The 15,658-nt window shown below is 58.2% G+C and overlaps 1 protein-coding gene across 1 annotated transcript in view; it reads left to right on the top strand.

Moving 5' to 3' along the window:
- Window positions 1-15,658, top strand: part of STX18 (syntaxin 18) — a 92,691-nt gene that overhangs the window by 64,722 nt on the left and 12,311 nt on the right. The window contains exons 3-5 of the mRNA XM_037126806.2: window positions 4,478-4,593; window positions 6,152-6,229; window positions 6,389-6,455. Coding sequence (XP_036982701.2) covers window positions 4,478-4,593; window positions 6,152-6,229; window positions 6,389-6,455 — 261 coding nt within the window. The remainder of the gene's footprint in view (window positions 1-4,477; window positions 4,594-6,151; window positions 6,230-6,388; window positions 6,456-15,658) is intronic.

The following is a 15,658-nucleotide window of genomic DNA, read 5'->3' as shown; positions in this document are numbered from 1 at the left end:
GGGCCAGCAAGATTTGTGGGTGGCTTAGTCGTGAGCTGGGAGTGGAAAAGAAGGCAAGGACGACCCCAGGTTCGGGCCCAGCAGCTGGAGGATCAGCCCTCCTGCAGGCACGGGTGGGGGCAGCTGCACTGAGCCGTGGGAGGGGAGCAGGCAGGAGCTCACTTTGGGCAGATTGGAAACACAAGTATCTGAATAGAGCTGTTGAACAGGTAGTTAGACACACATGCCTCAAGTTCAAGGAGAGGTCCGGGCTAAATATATAAAATTGGGACCTGTCAGCCTACAGCTGGTATTTAAAGCCATGAGACTAGACGGATTCACTAGGGGAGCCATGTAGATAGATAGCAGAGACTCGGGGACCAAGCCATGAACTTCCATCACTACATGCTCAGAGATCTAAGACGCGTCAGTCGGAGAGTTGGGGGGAAGCAGGAGGAAGCAGTCAGCTACATCCAATCCGCCTCAAGTGCCTGGGGCAGGGCTGAGCCAATGCGGGGTCAGCGGTGACCTTGGGGAGCCAGGACGGCAGCAATGAGGATACAAGCCTATTTGGATTGGGTTTGGGAGAGAATGGTCAGGAAAACGGAGACCTGGGCGTCTCAGAGAGGTTTTACTCAGAAGAGGGGAGAAATTGGGCAGTAGCTGGTGGGAGACATTGGAATTGAGAGGTTTTGTTTGGTTTTGTTTTTTAAGTTGGAAGGGATGACACCATGTTTTACGCAGCTAGGAAAGACCCAGTGGACAGGAAAAAGGTGGCATTATTAGTAACCAATAGACGTAGTGTCCACAGCCAGACCCTGTCCAGACTCCGTGTGCACTTGTTAACACCTTTGAGGCTGATGGTGCAGGAGAGAGGAACGGGGGCGCTGGGCTGGCCTTGGGCCTGGAGCGGTGGGCGTAGCTGAGAGGTGGGCGCTTCCACAGCAGCTGGAGGGAGGGCACTGTGGGTGGGCCCCCAGGGAGAGCCACGGGGCGGGCGCTGTGGAAGCAGAGGTCTCTCCGACAACAGAGGGGTGGGAGGTTTCAGAAGTGGGGAGAAGGACAGGAAATGGCCACCGGGGAGAGTGGGAGAGCAGCGCCCGGGGCAGGAGCGGACCCCCCAACGTGAGAAAGCGAACGTCAGCCTGTCTGTCCGCTTCCCGCTGGATCCTCAACGCGGCTGAGCAGTGAGCTCTCAGCTCTCGGTTCTCTCTCCCCCGCCGCCGGCCCCGTCTCTGCCTGTCCCTCCGAATGTCCCCTCTCGTCACTTCCTGCTGCGGCCTGCTTCGGGAGCCAGGCTTCTGTGCCCTCAGAGATGAGCACACGAGGGCGGTTGAACAGCACCCACGTGACCGCGTGCATTCCGAGTGCCCCCACGTGAAAGCAGTCTGTCACTGCAGTTTGTGGACCGTGCCAGGCTGGCCCTCCCCTCATCGGGCCGTGGTGAGTGGTCTCGCCCTGGCCTCGGCTCTGCAGCCATTGCCACGTGTGTCCCAGGGCCTTCCCCCCACCCCCAACCCGGAATGGATTCTGGAACCTGAGGAGGCCGTTCCTTATCACTGGAAGCCCTGACAGTTTCTGTGGGGTTTTAGCACACGGTGGTTAGAGGACCATTGCCCTGTTTCCCTTTGAAACGCAGTGTCAGTCATGGAGCCTTTGGTCTCAAGAGCATCACCTTTCTCCTTCCAAGCTGCATCAGAGGACACGTGTTAACAGTGGCTTCTGTCCTGCTCCTGGCTCATTCCTCCCTTCTCTTCCTTCCGTGTTCCTGGTTTCCCTCAGTGCCTTGCACGCCCGGGCCCAGGTCGCTGGGTCCGATGATGCTTTACTTCCAACATCTGTTCTGCTCCCGAGGCTGCATCTCAGAGTCCTCCCTCCGCCTGACTCACTCTCCGCCTTGCCCCTTTCTGTCACCTGGGGCTGGGGTGCCGAGACGAGGAGGGCAGGGTTCTCTGCCTCGTTTCAGTCACTGTTGCCTGGCCTCCCTCCTCTTCCCACCTAGCCTGGTATCGCCACATGTATCTTCTCCAGCTCAGCCCTGTCATCGGCTACAGAGTGGAACACTGCGACCAGCGCCCATCTCTTCTCCTGTCTGAGCTCCAGCTGACCCGAGCGGCCTCCTGTTCTCCTGACAGGCTCCCTGCCACCCTGGTGCCTCTCCGGGACTCACTCCGAGTGTCTGCTCTTGTCTCCCCTCGGCCGTGCCCTGTGTCCCCACGGCTGTGCACGGCCTGGGGGCGGTCAGGAGTAGGGGCTCCGGAGCCAGGAGCCCGGTTCAAACCCCAGCTCTGCTAACCACTAGCTGCGTGACCGTGGCCAGTCCCTTCGTCTCTGGGCCGCAGTTGCCCCGTGTGTGAGATGGGAAGTACAGCGCCCCACGCTTCTCCTCACTCATCTCCTGTCGGTCCACGTTACCTGGGAGACACCTCTCCCACTGACGCGGCCGCAGCCCAGGCGCTCTGCGCGTTCTCCTGGACGCTGCAGCAGCCTCTTACCCGCAGTCGCCTGCGGTCTGGACCCCGTCCCAGGCGGAGACCACAGAGGCCAGTGCAGATCCAGACCCGCCCGTCTCCCCGACTCTGTGCCTCGAGGACTCCTTCCCGGGAGACGGCGGGGAGTCTGCATGTTGTGGGATGGAGGCCACTGCAGACCCCGTTCCAGTTTTACGTGAGCGTGCGCTCGTCCGCCGTTAACACCGTGAGCGCGTGCCTTTGAAAAGCCGTGCAGGCGTCCGCCAGCCCCTGGAGCGTCTGAGACACGGCACGCGTGGAGCACTGTCCCTCGGGGCGTCCCAGGGGATCCGGGGACCTGCTCAGGTGTGTCCTCGTGGGGTCCCCATGTCACGCGGTCCTTCCAGCCACCACCCAGGGTAGGGGTTTCTGGAGTGTCTTCCCCTCTGCCCGCCTGGCACCCGTTCTGCGTGGGTCGACCGCTCCCCCTGGGGTCCCACCTCCCATTTAGGGTCAGTCTCCCCTGTCGTACGGCACACTCTGTGGGGGCAGAAGTGAGCCTTGCTCAGCTGTGAACCCCCAACCCCTGCCACAGCACCGGACGTGTGGAGGGGGGTGTGCGTAATCGAGTCTGTGAATGAACCGCGGGGGCCAGTTACGTAGACACGTGTGTGAAAGGCATCGGGAATGGTGGCTGGTAAACACAAGGCGCCCGGCTCATGCCGGCACGCCTGCTTTGTGCCGGACACAGCACAGTCCTAGGTGTTAGAGACAGATGTGGGCGAGACCAAGCCCCTGCTTCACGTGGCTGCGCCCTTATCGGAGGAGATAGACGTCCGTGTGCAGGTTCAGGGAGTAACAAGTGCCCTAAAGAAGGCAGGCGGGTGAGGCCTAGATGTCGAGTGGGGCCTAGATGTCGAGTGGCAGTGTGCCTGGGAGAGCCCCTGCCCCAACGCAGCGTGGAGGAGGAGGGCGACCGCGGAGCTCGGAGATGGGGGCATACTCCCTGGCTCAGGGCGGAAACCCGTGGCAGTGGGGGCTGGGGGCTGAGCAGGGGCTGGCCAGGCAAGCTGGCTCTGAGCCAGCAGGCCCTCAGAGCGGAGATCTGCAGGGAGAGTATTACGGGCTGGGCAGCAGGAGGCCAGTGTGGCTGGAGCCCAGTGAGTAAAGGCCTGCGCCCAGAAGTAAGGTCCCAGGTTGGGGTGGAGGCTGTCAGGGCTTGGTGTTTCATTCTTGGTGGGGGTGGGGGCAGGTGGAAATGGAATGACTTGACTCTGTGCATTATGAGTTCTCTTCGACTTGATACTGGATGGTTGTGAGTTCCAGCTGTAATGTCCAGAGTGTTTAATTAGGCAGCTAGAGTTACAAATAGTGAATTCGCCACACTTTCCCCGGAACCTGTGAGGATGAGCAGGGTAACGAAACTCACGTTGGAGCTCCATGTGCTCACCACTGAAAGGGACGCCTTTGCTAGCCCACCGGCTTGAGGGGCTTCAATGGAGTGTCAGGGAGGTGAGCTGCGAGGTGAGCATTTCTGAAGCTCCTTTCCTGGGCGTTCTGCAGGCTCGCTGTGAGTTGGGAAGACGGCCGGTCCGTGCGGGAAAGAGTGGCAGCCTGAAACAGGTGCTCACACCCTGCTCAGGAGCCTGCAGGCATGTCCACGCCCCCCTCCACATGGCACCCTGCTGCAGGCCACTTCTGCCACTGCGCCTCGTGGAAGCGTGTGTGCGGTGGCCGCCCCGGGTCCTCCATCCGAGCTCGCCGGTTCCACCCGTGTCGACCTCGCCCTCCCTGCACTGGGCCACTCGCCCTGGTCTCTGGGGGGACTCTTTCTGCCTGCCAGCCTTCCGAGCATCGGTCCCACCGTCCAGGTCCCTCCCTCCACACCCCTCCCTCCACGCCCTGCAGGTCTCAGCAGTGTCACTTCAGCAGGGACGCTTTCCTTCCCTTCACACACACCCCATGCAGACGACACGACGTGTTCATTCGCCGCTGCCCTTTCGTTCTGCCCCTCACCTCTCCTCTCTCTCTCTCTCTTTCTCTCTCAGCCATATCATGTCTGACCACGGGAGGATGACAGATACAGAACGGGACCAGATCGACCAGGACGCGCAGACCTTCATGAGGACGTGCTCAGAAGCCATTCAGCAGCTGAGGACTCAGGGTGAGGTGTTGGGAGAGACGCGCAGACAGCCGCGACTCTGGCGGCACAGCCAGCTGGGGTTTCCTCTCGGGTCCCTGTGTGGATCCGGGTTTTAAACCTTTAAAGTCTCTCTTCTCCCGGTCAGGGTTTTAACCTGAGCTGCTAACCGTATGCAGAGGCTGTAATTCCAGATAAGTGCGCGGGAGGAGGAGGGGAGCAGGAAAAGGCCTCTCCAGACAGGACCAAAAATTGACTGCGGGGCCAGGGTCACAGGAGGCCGGTGTGTGGGTGTGCGTGCCTGGGCTCTGTGTGGCGTCCCCTCGGTCACGCGGACGGCGACGAGTGAGTGCAGTCCACGCCTTGTCCTCAGGCTCTGGGGTGAATGCCAGGCCCGGGCTCTCGAGGTTCGGAGGAAGGCTCCAGAGCCTCCCACTGCACGGGGTCCAGGCCACGTGGCCTTGGACCAGTCGCCCGATGGCACCGGCCTCCCTGGAGCAGGAGACGGTCACAGGGCACACCTCGCAGGGCTGCTGTGAGCAGCGAATCCTCACAGCGCACCCAGGACCCTGGCAGGCGCTCCTCGGGTTGTGTCCTCTCACTGTCACCCGTGTGTGAGGCTGACTGAGGCTCCGAGGTGGCTTCCCAGGTCACCTGTCTTCCTCAGTTCTGTTTTCATTTGCTCAGGCAGATACAGAATGCATTCAGTAGCGTAGAGTTCAAAGTGACCAAGGGCTGCTGTGCCCTTGACACAGACTTTCATTTGGGGAGCTTCCATTAGAGCCCTGGAGCGTCTGATGAAAGGCCAGTGTCACGGCCGCCGAGTCCCCCACTTGCCCCCAGGTGAAGGGCATAATAAACCATGCCCTCACCCTTAGGGGTCGGCACTGCCAGGTCCTGGAAAATCCACACCACCATTAACCAAACCGGGGTTAGTGCCAGCGCTGGCAACCTGGGGCCCCTGTTGCTGCAGAACCTTCATTTCCTCGTGTGTGAACCCAGCACAGTCGTAATAGTCCTTTGGTTTGTTTGGATTATCAACAGTGACGTATTATACTGGCAGCCTGCACATAGTAGGTGTTCAGCCACTTCATTAGTGGGAGCTGCCCTAGCAAGTAAATGGTGCAGACTGTAAGAAGATGTGGCAGTGTGCAGAAGAAAGGCGACCCTGTGGGTGGGAGTCTGAGGAGGTCCCCCCCTCAGCTGCGGGATGTGGGATGGGCGTGTCCGAGGGGGGAGGGCGGGGCCTCCCGACCCAGCAATGCACGGCTCAGAGCCTGCGAGTGTGATTTCAGTATGTTACTGGGGGTCAGCGGGGCCCTGGGCGCTGCTCGCACAAAGGGGTCAGCTCTCAGGAAGTGGGTGCTTTACAAACCGTGAAGCACGAGACTGCAGTTTTTCTGCAGGTTTAATCTCTCACTCCTGTATGGCCTGGTAAGTCCTCCTCTTCAAAAAGCCCCGCGTCACCCGACCCCACACCGTCTCAGAGCTGTGTTGTAAAGACTGCTTTGAACGAAGCAGCCGCTGACCGCTCCTCCGGCACGGCCCAACGTGGTGACCCGAGTGTCGTCTTTCCTTGCAGCCCACAAGGAGCTCCACTCCCCGCAAGTGAAGGAGCACCGGGGCGCCGTGGTGGACTTCGTGGAGGACTACTTGAAAAGTACTGCATCCTAGCGTAGCGGCCAGCGCGGCATTCACACGGGCCGGGGCGCACGGTTTAGCTCTGCCAGCTGAGGACCGTGCTGTCTCGTATTTAATGGTCCCGTTGCTTGAGAAGCGGTTTTAAATGGTCTGTTTTCTGGTGTTTTCCCTGCAACAGGAGTGTGCAAACTTTACTCGGAACAAAGAGCCATCCGCGTGAAACGAGTGGTGGATAAGAAAAGACTGTAAGTATTGTCTGTCGGGTTCCTTAACTAATCCCAGTGACAATGATGACGATGACGGTGACAGCACAGGTCCCCTGGTGCTGTGCTGAGGCTTCCGCACAGAACGCCGCTCGTTGGGCTCCTCCGTGCACCAGGCCCCGTGTGGGCCTTCCTAGCTCGCAGCCACCCCTGACCCCTCACCACCCAGGTCACCTGTTACCCTCGTTGTATAGGCGGGAGGCTGCGGCTTGGAACTTAGGGAACTCACCCAAAGGTCCCACCGCCAGTCGATGGCAGAGAGGGGATTTGAACCCAGGCCCTTGGCCAAAACCTATGCTCTTTCCCATCTGGTTGTCCTAGTGACCCTTGCGGCTGGCGCAGTTTCAGCCGTTTTGTCTGGGCCTCTCTGACCCCACGGCCTCCTGCTGTCTCTGGACAGCAGGTGTGCTCCTGAGGTGGGAGTGGAGGGCAGCCGGCCGTGCCGCTGCCGGGCCTCCCTTGGGCATCTGTGCCCACCTGCCTGCACCCCAGCTCTGGCCCCACATGGTGGGGGAGGGTGCACGGACGCTCCGCAGGTCTCAGTGGTCAGGACGCAGCCGAGCCGGACCACGGCGCCTGTTGGCTCGGCCGTCCCCCCCCCCCCATCTCCCGGGCTGTGCGCCGGGCTGTGCGCCGGGCTGTGCGCCGGCCCCTAGACCCAAGAACGGGCCCTCACAGCCCTCGGCCAGCATGGGTTGGTGCTGATGAACGTGGAGTGCTGGGTCCGGGCCGGCTCTGGCCGCCTGTGAGTTTGGGAAGGCTGTGTAGCCCGTTTTTTCAGAAGATAATACCAGTGCAACATCTTTGGGGACAAGTTTCTGATTTCTTGTTGTGTCGGGGTCCCAACGCCACCTCAAGTTTGGGGGTTAGCTGGGAGGATGCAGAGGACGCAGCATAGGCCCGTGCACGGCTGTGATTCGTCACCATGCAGGGTGCAGAGCCGATGGCTGTGGGTGGCACACGGGCGAGCACGAGGCAACCAGGAGCTCGCCTCCGGGGTCCTTGCCCGTGCAGTCACACAGCGTGTGGCCTGTGACAACTCTCGTGTGAAGTACTGTCCCCCGGGGAAGCTCATTAGAGACTCACTGCTCAGGTTTTACTGGAGGCTGGTCAGGTAGGACCTGCTACCTGGCAGGTATGAAAACTCCAGGCCCCAGAAGGAAAGCCATGTTGTCTGCACCTCAGTGCACCCCAGTCAACCACTCGTATCGGCTGGGTGGTGGGAGCCACGTCCGGGTTCCCAGACCCCAGCCCAGGGCTGCGCTTGCAAGGGGGCCTTGCCAAGGAGAGTAGTCCCAGGCCGGCGGTTTCAGCTGCCTCCTGTGCCCCAGTGAGACGGGTCGGGAGCTGCCGGTGCCAGTAGAAGCGCTGGTGGGAGGGGGCGCGGAGAGGAGCCCAGTTGCCCGTCAGCACGTGTACCGTTTATGACGCGAGGCCCTGGAGCACAGCCTCTGCCCCCACGGAGCTTAGAGTCAGCCTGGGCGGTTCTAGGGACGCAGAAACTGGCCGACTTAACCGGCACACATCATCAGCAGTGGGGCCAGCACCCAGTTCAGGGGGCGTGGAATGATCGAGAAGCATAGCCTGGAGCCCAAGAGCCCAGACTGGCGGCCAGATGGCCTGGATTCAAGCCCTGGCAGTGCCACCTGTGGGCTGTGCAGCTTTGGGGAGATTGCTTAGTCACTGTCACTGTGCAAGTAAGAGTCTGCTGCACAAACAGTGAGTGGGCGCAGGTGACAGCACTCGTGTGGCAGTTACTGCAGGTCGGCGTGTAGCAGCACCCGCCGCTGGGCACGTGCCGTGTGCAGGCAGTGTGTTCACTCAGTCTCCTCGACCTGCACAGCCCTCTGTTGGTACACACTGGTGTCCCGCGGAAATGGAGGCTCAGCCAGCCTGGGTTACTGGCCCAGCATCACACAGCTGGGCTCAGATCTGAACGTCAGGGCCACCGGGGCAGGTTTTCTGAACGGTGGGCTTGGGATCCAAGACAGCAGTATCTGGGCAGCGAGCAGAGGAGGCCAGCCGTGCGGCAGAGGCTTGGGGCCAGTCCTGGAGAAGGTGAGCCTGTGGCGGTGTGTGATTTACTGTCTGGCCACTGGGTCTCACCCCCGCCCCCAGGGCGAGGGGCGTCTCTGCGTCCTCGTCCCGGGCGGGCCCTGGTGCTGGAGACGTAGCAAGTTCCCCGAGTTAGGCAGAGGTTTGCCCGCTGCCTCCTCAGCGCCTGGGCCTCAGCAGAGGTTCTCACGAACTGAAACGGGTCAGGTGGGAGTTGCCTCGTGTAGACAGTGAGCTGCAGCTTCTGCCGAAGAGCCACCCCGCGCCAGCTACTTCCAGCACGAGACCCTGAGCGAGAACCGTGTGACCCCTCACGATGTGGCCCCCGTCCCTCCCCGTCCGCTCCTCCCCTCACCCCAGAACGCCCGCCAGCCCGTGCACGCGGTGTCGGACCCTCTGCTCCCACGTCCCACAGAGCTCAACTCCGCAGCCTGGGCTTGGAGGCCCGCAGCGACCGGGTCGTGGCCTCCGTTTCCGAGTCAGTCCCCTCGGGCTGTGCCCGCCGCCCTCGAGTGCTCGGCGCTCAGACGAGGCCTGTTCTCTGAAGCTCGTGTGCCGCTGTCCTCGCCAGTTCTCTGCCCAGAGTGCCCTTCGCCTGCTTACGGTCCCTGCCCCTGCCCCCTGTGCCTCTGGCAGGCAAGCTCTGTGCCCCCTTCCAGCCCCAGCGAGATGTCGCCTGCTCCTTAAGGCCCTGTCAGGGGCCCCTTTCTCTGAGGCCCCCGCACATGGTCATGGTCAGGGGCAGCGCACTCTCGGCTGCCATTGCACCACCTCAGCCGTCAGGCCGCCCAGTGCCCGCCCGGTCCGGGACACCCTCCGTGAAGGATGCTGATGAGTGAGCGACACAGCCCCCAAAGGTCCTTAGGCTGCATGTGGAGTTTGTTCGTTGTCGGGTTGGTCTGGTGAGTGGTTTTCGTCACTGTTCTGTTTTGATGGGTGATGATTGCTGCTAAAAATCATTCCGACGAACCGGTGCGAGGGACCCAGGGCTCAGGCGGTGGCACCATCGCTCTTGGCTACGCGCTTGCTGAGTTCCTGGGGGAGGGAAGGGCGTTTGTCACTGAAGGGGCAGCCTGGTCGTCAGGTCCCTCCACAGACGAGGAAGGACGGTGTCGCAGGCTGGGATTCACCGCCATGGAAGGGTGACGTTGCCCTCGTCCATTGTGCCAGACGGCTCTCTTTCCAAATTGGGTGCAGATGTTTTGCGTCTTAGAAGTAGTCTTGGCTGCCCTGGCTGGTGTAGCTCAGTGGATTGAGCTCGAGCTTGTGACCAAAGAATCGCGGTTCGATTCCCAGTCAAAGCACATGCCTGGGTCTCAGGCCATTTCCCAGCAGGGGATGCATGAGAGGCAACCATACAATGATATTTCTCTCCCTCTCTCCTTCCCTTCCTCTCTAAAGGTCAATAAGTAAAATCTAAAAAAAAAACAAAACACAACCCACCAATTAAATTTAAAAAGCAGTAGTCTCGGCTGTCCTGTCTGCATTTTTCTGTCCTGCATATTCTTAGGAGGACGGTCCCTAACTCCGGCCCTGAGGGGTGTGCTGGCTGTCACCGGGGTCTTGTCTCTGTTCGTTCTCCCGCTACAAGACGGGGAGTCCTCTGAAGGCAGCGGCGCCCGTGTCTTTTATTCTGCGCTTCCAGTGCCTTGATCAGAGCCTGCCAGAGTAGGTGCTCGATTCACAGTCCCTGAGGGAAGGAGGGGGTGCGGTGCGGTCCCTCATCCCGGGCTCCAGGGGTCTGCACACTGAGAGCCTATAAACTGGGCAGGCTGTGGGCCACGGCTGAGTCACCCCAAAGGGTTTGAAATGTGCCCTTTGTGCCCCTGACCCCCCACGAAGCACGGACATTTTGGCTGTGATGTAAGTTGAAGTAGCCATCAGGTGCCCTCCCAGGTGTACACTCTGACGAAAAGCCGTGTGAGCTCATCAGAAACATTTCCCCTTTCCAGAAAGTACTCGGGTTCTGTGTCACTGGGTTGGTTTTGTCTGGGGGCGGAGGTCTGAGGTGGCATCTAGAAATCGGAGTTAACCGATCTTCCGTGCTGCTTCAGAGGGTTTTCCTCGTGGAGACGTGATCAGTTACTCGGAAGCCCAGGGACAGATCCAGACCGAAATAGGCGTCCTTTCTCTCCACACGGCCGTCTCTTACCGAGGGGCGGGTTGCCCGGTCCTCCAATCTACCCGTGGCCAACTGTGCTTGATGCCTGCTGGTTTTCAGTGCCTCACCCAGCACAGCACTGTTCTCAGAGTGGACATCTTGGGCTATTTCTCTGTCTCAAGAGGCTGAGAAGGATAAAACACACTAGTCTGAAAGGTAGTGGTTCCCCTGACATCGGGGAAGCTGTGAAGCAGCAGACAGGAAGTACCTTCCCACTTGAGCAGTGGGGGTTGAAGCTTGTAAAGCGCCCCACACACTTCCTCTGAAAGGACCCACACCCGGACTCACCTACTCAGACTCCCCCCTCTGAGCCCCAGTGCCGGGGCGGCAGCGTGAAGGGCACCAGTGGCGTACTGGGAGAGGCTGAGCGTCTGGCACTGGGGGGAGCCATTGTTCCTTTTCTGAGCTCTCCCTCCGCAGAGCCACTGAGACCACAGGCTGGTGCCATATCTGAGAGTCCATCAACCTGGCTAATACTGTTTGGCCCACCTTGGAGATCCCTAGAGACTCCACCCCACGCAACTTACATGCCCACTGAAGCTGCTTTTCCATATGAATAGCTGGTCCTGGCTCAGCTCATGCTGCACAACTTCCTAAACCCTCTCAAACAAGCAGCAGCCAGCCTCAGTGAGCCCCAGGCTGGGCACAAGCGGCAAACAGCCTAGACTCACAGCTGGGCTTCACTTGGGAATCCCCGAGCCCAGCACAACAGCAGCCGTCTCAGGCTGCTTTACAGCTCGGGCAGGGTGCTCTGGGGCAAAAGGCTGACCTTGGCCTGCACCACCCGGGAATCCCCAGGGCCAGCACACCCAGTGACAGCTACAGGCCACGTCAGAGCACCAGTACCCTGCCCCTGCACAGCTGATCCTCCATGGGGAGCAAAGGTTGGTGGTCAGTGGTCACAGCCAGTCCTTGTAGCTGACTGGCCTGGGTAAGTCTCTCCGATTGATCTGCCAGCAGCAACCAAGGCTCAACTACAAGAGGAGAGTGTACTCAGCCCACACAAAGGGCGCACCTTGAGTAACCAGCTTGGTTGATGGGGGCGGGGATTATGCCACTGGACCCTACAGGACACCAACTACATTAGGCCACCCTACCAAGACATGGAGTCAGAGCAGCTCTACTTAATACATAGAAACAAACGCAGGGAGGCTGCCAAAACGAGAAGACAAAGAAACATGGGCCAAATGAAAGATTAGACCAAAACTCCAGAAAATGAGCTAAACAAAATGAAAATAAACAATCTGTCAGATGCAGAGTTCAAAACCCTGGTGATCAGGATGCTCAAGGAATGTAGGGAGGTCCTCAGCAGCGTAAAAAAGATCCAGTCCGGAACGAAGGACACACTAACTGAAATAAAGGACAATTTAAAGGGAAACAACAGTGGAGTGGATGAACCTGAGAATCAAATCATAGATTTGGAAATACGGAAGCAAAAACCAACCAGTCGGAACGAGAAGAAAAAAGAATCCAAAGAAGCGAGGATAGTATAAGCAGCCTCTGGGACAACTTCAAGAGGTCCGACATCTGCATTATAGGGGTGGCAGAAGGAGAAGAGAAAGAGCAAGAAATTGGAACTCTATTTGAAAAAAATAATGAAAGAGAACTTGCCTAATTTTGTGAAGGAAATTGACATGCAAGTCCAGGAAGCACAGAGTCCCAGAGAAGTTGGATGCAAAAAGGCCCTCTGAGACATATCATAATTAAAACGCCAAAAGTTAGAGAATCTTTTAAAAGCAACAAGAGAAGAGCAGTTAGTTACCTACAGGGGAGCTCCCATAAGACTATCACTTAATTCCTCAAAAGAAACTTCGCAGACTAGAAGGAATTGGCAAGAAATATTCCAAGTCATGAAAAACAAGGACCTACAGCCAAGATTGCTCTACCCAGCAAAGCCGTCATTTAGAGTTGAAGGGCAGATAGTGAGCATCCCATACGAGAAAAAAAACTAAAGGAATTTATGATAGTCAAATCATTATATGAAATGTTAAAGGGGCCTATTTAAGAAAAAGATCAAAACTATGAACAATAAAATGGCAGTAAATATATATCTATCAACAATTGAATCTTGCCCTGGCTGCTGTGGCTCAGTGGACTGAGTGCCGGCCTGCAGACTAAAGGGTTGTGGGTTCAATTCCCAGTCAGGGCACACACCTGGGTTGCGGGCCAGGTCCCTAGTGGGGGATGCAATGGGAGGCAACCACACGTTGATGTTTCTCTCCCTCTTTCCCCCCTCGCCTCCTGTCTCTCTAAAAATAAGTAAAATCTTTAAAAAAGAAAAACAAAAAAACAACTGAATGTAAAAAACTAACGAAGAACAGGACAGTGTCATGGATATGGAGAGCATTTTAATGGTTGCCAGGTGGGAGGGGAGTGGGGGCCATGGGAGAAGAGGAAAGGGGATTAAGTACAAACAGGTAGTTACGGAATAGCCGTGGGGAGATAAAGTACCGTATGGGAAATGGAGCAGCCAAAGAACTGATGCATGACTGAAGGACGTGAACAGTGGGTGGGGGGGTGGTTGCCTGAGGGAGTGGGAGGTGCTGGGTGGAGGAGGCAAAGGGGGGAGTCAGGACAAATGTAGTAGTAATCAGTAAGACATAATTTTTTAAAAGTCAGTCAAGCCTCCCCCTTCGTGAACAGTCAGCGCGCAGCCCGGAGTGGGGCAGAGTGAGGCGGGCACACACAGTGGCGGGGTGCGCGCTTCCCAGAGCAGGTCAGATTCCGCTGCAGGAGCCTGGGAGCCCCAGCGAGCAGAGGGTGCATCCCCGTGGGGAGGGCTGGTGGGGAGATGGCGGGCTGATTGTACACAGAGGGATTGAGCAGGTGGTGAGTGCCGTGTGAGGGTAATGGGAGCCAGGGGTCTCCCTGTTGGAGAAGCGAGAGGGAAGGGGCCAGGACGAACCCTGGGTGTTGGTTGGGACTGGAACATACTGGTGTGAACTCACGGCTTGCAGTTTCCGTGAGATCTTCCAGTATCTTTCCATCTTGAGACAGATGTGGCTGTGAATCTCTGTGTGCAGGTGTGCATACGCACGGGTGCGTTTTCTAGCACTGTCCACTGAGAGGGCCTGGAACCAGTGATGCCCCAGTGGCAATAAGCACACGTAGCCCTCAGGTCTTAGCTTGTTGATAGCAGTTTCAGCTCCAGGAACCAGGGCTCCTTGGAGAAATGGCTGATTCTGGGGCAGGGCAAGTATAAAATGAGTCTGGAGTGTTTTGTTGCACCAGACAGCCAGGGAGGCCTCATAGAATGATGGGAGCATGTGAAAAGGACATAAGCCATTTTGAAGGGGCTTCTACTGGCCAAATGAGATAATCAGAGCATCCAAGTCAGTGGTGGTAGCAGGTTGTAACCCACTGAGCAAAATAGAACATCATGCACCCATCTAGCTGAAAATAAGTGACCCAGTTGAAAGTTTGAAATTGTTCATTACCTAGGGTCAAAGTGTCCCCTGCCCCAGACCTTACTGATTATGAAGCAGGAGGGAGTGGCTTCTCCTTGGAAAGTGGGGCAGGCACCGCCTCCACCAGGCAGTCCCAGCGAGCGGGTGCAGCTGGTCAAGTATGTGACCTGAATCTCACCACAAGAAAAGGCCAGCCAGACTCCAATTGCGGGTGGCCTGCCCGGGTAATGGGCACAGCACCCCGTGTCAAGGCCAGGGGATGCGGGAGCCTGGAGGGCCGGCCCAAGTCGGAATGACAGACAGGCAGTGTGGTTCTGAACTGGGCCCTTCTGTTTCAAAGGGCATGATGGCGATACCTGGTCAAAAGAGAGTGGTGTGTAGGGAAAGGACGGAGGGCTGCTGGCTGTGGGTCTCCTGACCCGGGCAGTTGTGTTCTGGTTGCGTACTAGTGTGCTCTTGTGTTGAGGAGATGCTGAGATGTGTGGGGGGACTGGAGGGGCGTCGGGTTGGCAGCTCTAGAGAAAGGGTTCGCTGTTCTGTATGTGGTTGGCTCACAGCAAGATCGATGTTTAAAAACATACATACCATCTCACACGTGTTGGAGCGGTTAAATAGAAGTGACATGTTGGGGAGGATGTGGAGCAACCGGAACTCTCATCCAGGCTGGCGGGCATGTTGCATCATTCCTTATAAACAGCCAAGTACATCTGCAAAGTTAGATGACCATCCTCTCGGGTCCCCTGCGTCCAGGACACTTCCGCCCTCTCTGGCGAAGTCTTCCTCTTTCAAGGTCTTGCCTAAACAACCTACCTGTGAAGCCCCCAGTGACTTCTGCGCTCTGAGTGTTGGTGAAGTGCTTAGCACTAAATGCTGCTTTGTTTTGGTCCACTATTTTATTTCATCTTTGCAGCAACTCTGGGTGGTGGACATTCCTGGGAGGGTGCTGGGAGCCCGGCTTTCACCCTCAAAGAAGTGGGAATGCCGGGACGTGTACCCCTTGTACGCGAGGCCCGTGTACTTCGCGCTGGTACGGTCCGCCCGCAGCTCTGATGCGTTTGGAGTCTGTCTTGGCACCTACAGCCGAAGGGAAGGGGCCTCGCTGCCCTCGCCCCGTGGAACCGCCTGTTGTCCCGGCCCCGCTCACCGCAGAGCAAAGATCTGTATGCAGTTGACTCTGAATGTTCTGCTTCATTTTCACGCCCTAACGTCACACTTTCTTTTTAGGGGTTTCCTGGCTATTTTTCGACCCCCTCCCCATCCCCACCACGTTTTATAAACCGTTCCAAACGTGCGGCCGCGTCAGACTTTGGAGTTGCAGGCTCACTCACCTGCCCTCCACCTTCTCGGTCTCTTCCAGATGCTCACTCACTGCGCGGGCATCAGTGCTCTTCCCACCAGCTCCCGCGCGCAGGTCGCTGACTGGGGGTCAGCTTGCGTGTGTGTGTGTGTGCGCGTGTGTGTGCGCGCGCGCGCGCGCATGCAGCTTGTTGGCCGGCCACTCTCGAGTGTGTCCCGTGGATCTCGCAGCTGCCTCCCCCGCTGCAGAACGGGGCCCACTGCAC

This window comes from Artibeus jamaicensis, unplaced genomic scaffold (assembly GCF_021234435.1).
Source record: "Artibeus jamaicensis isolate MK-2021 breed Jamaican fruit bat unplaced genomic scaffold, CSHL_Jam_final contig_76, whole genome shotgun sequence".
Classification (NCBI taxonomy): domain Eukaryota; kingdom Metazoa; phylum Chordata; class Mammalia; order Chiroptera; family Phyllostomidae; genus Artibeus; species Artibeus jamaicensis.
The sequence above is the reverse complement of the archived record's forward strand: the minus strand, read 5'-3'. Positions and strand labels throughout refer to the sequence as shown.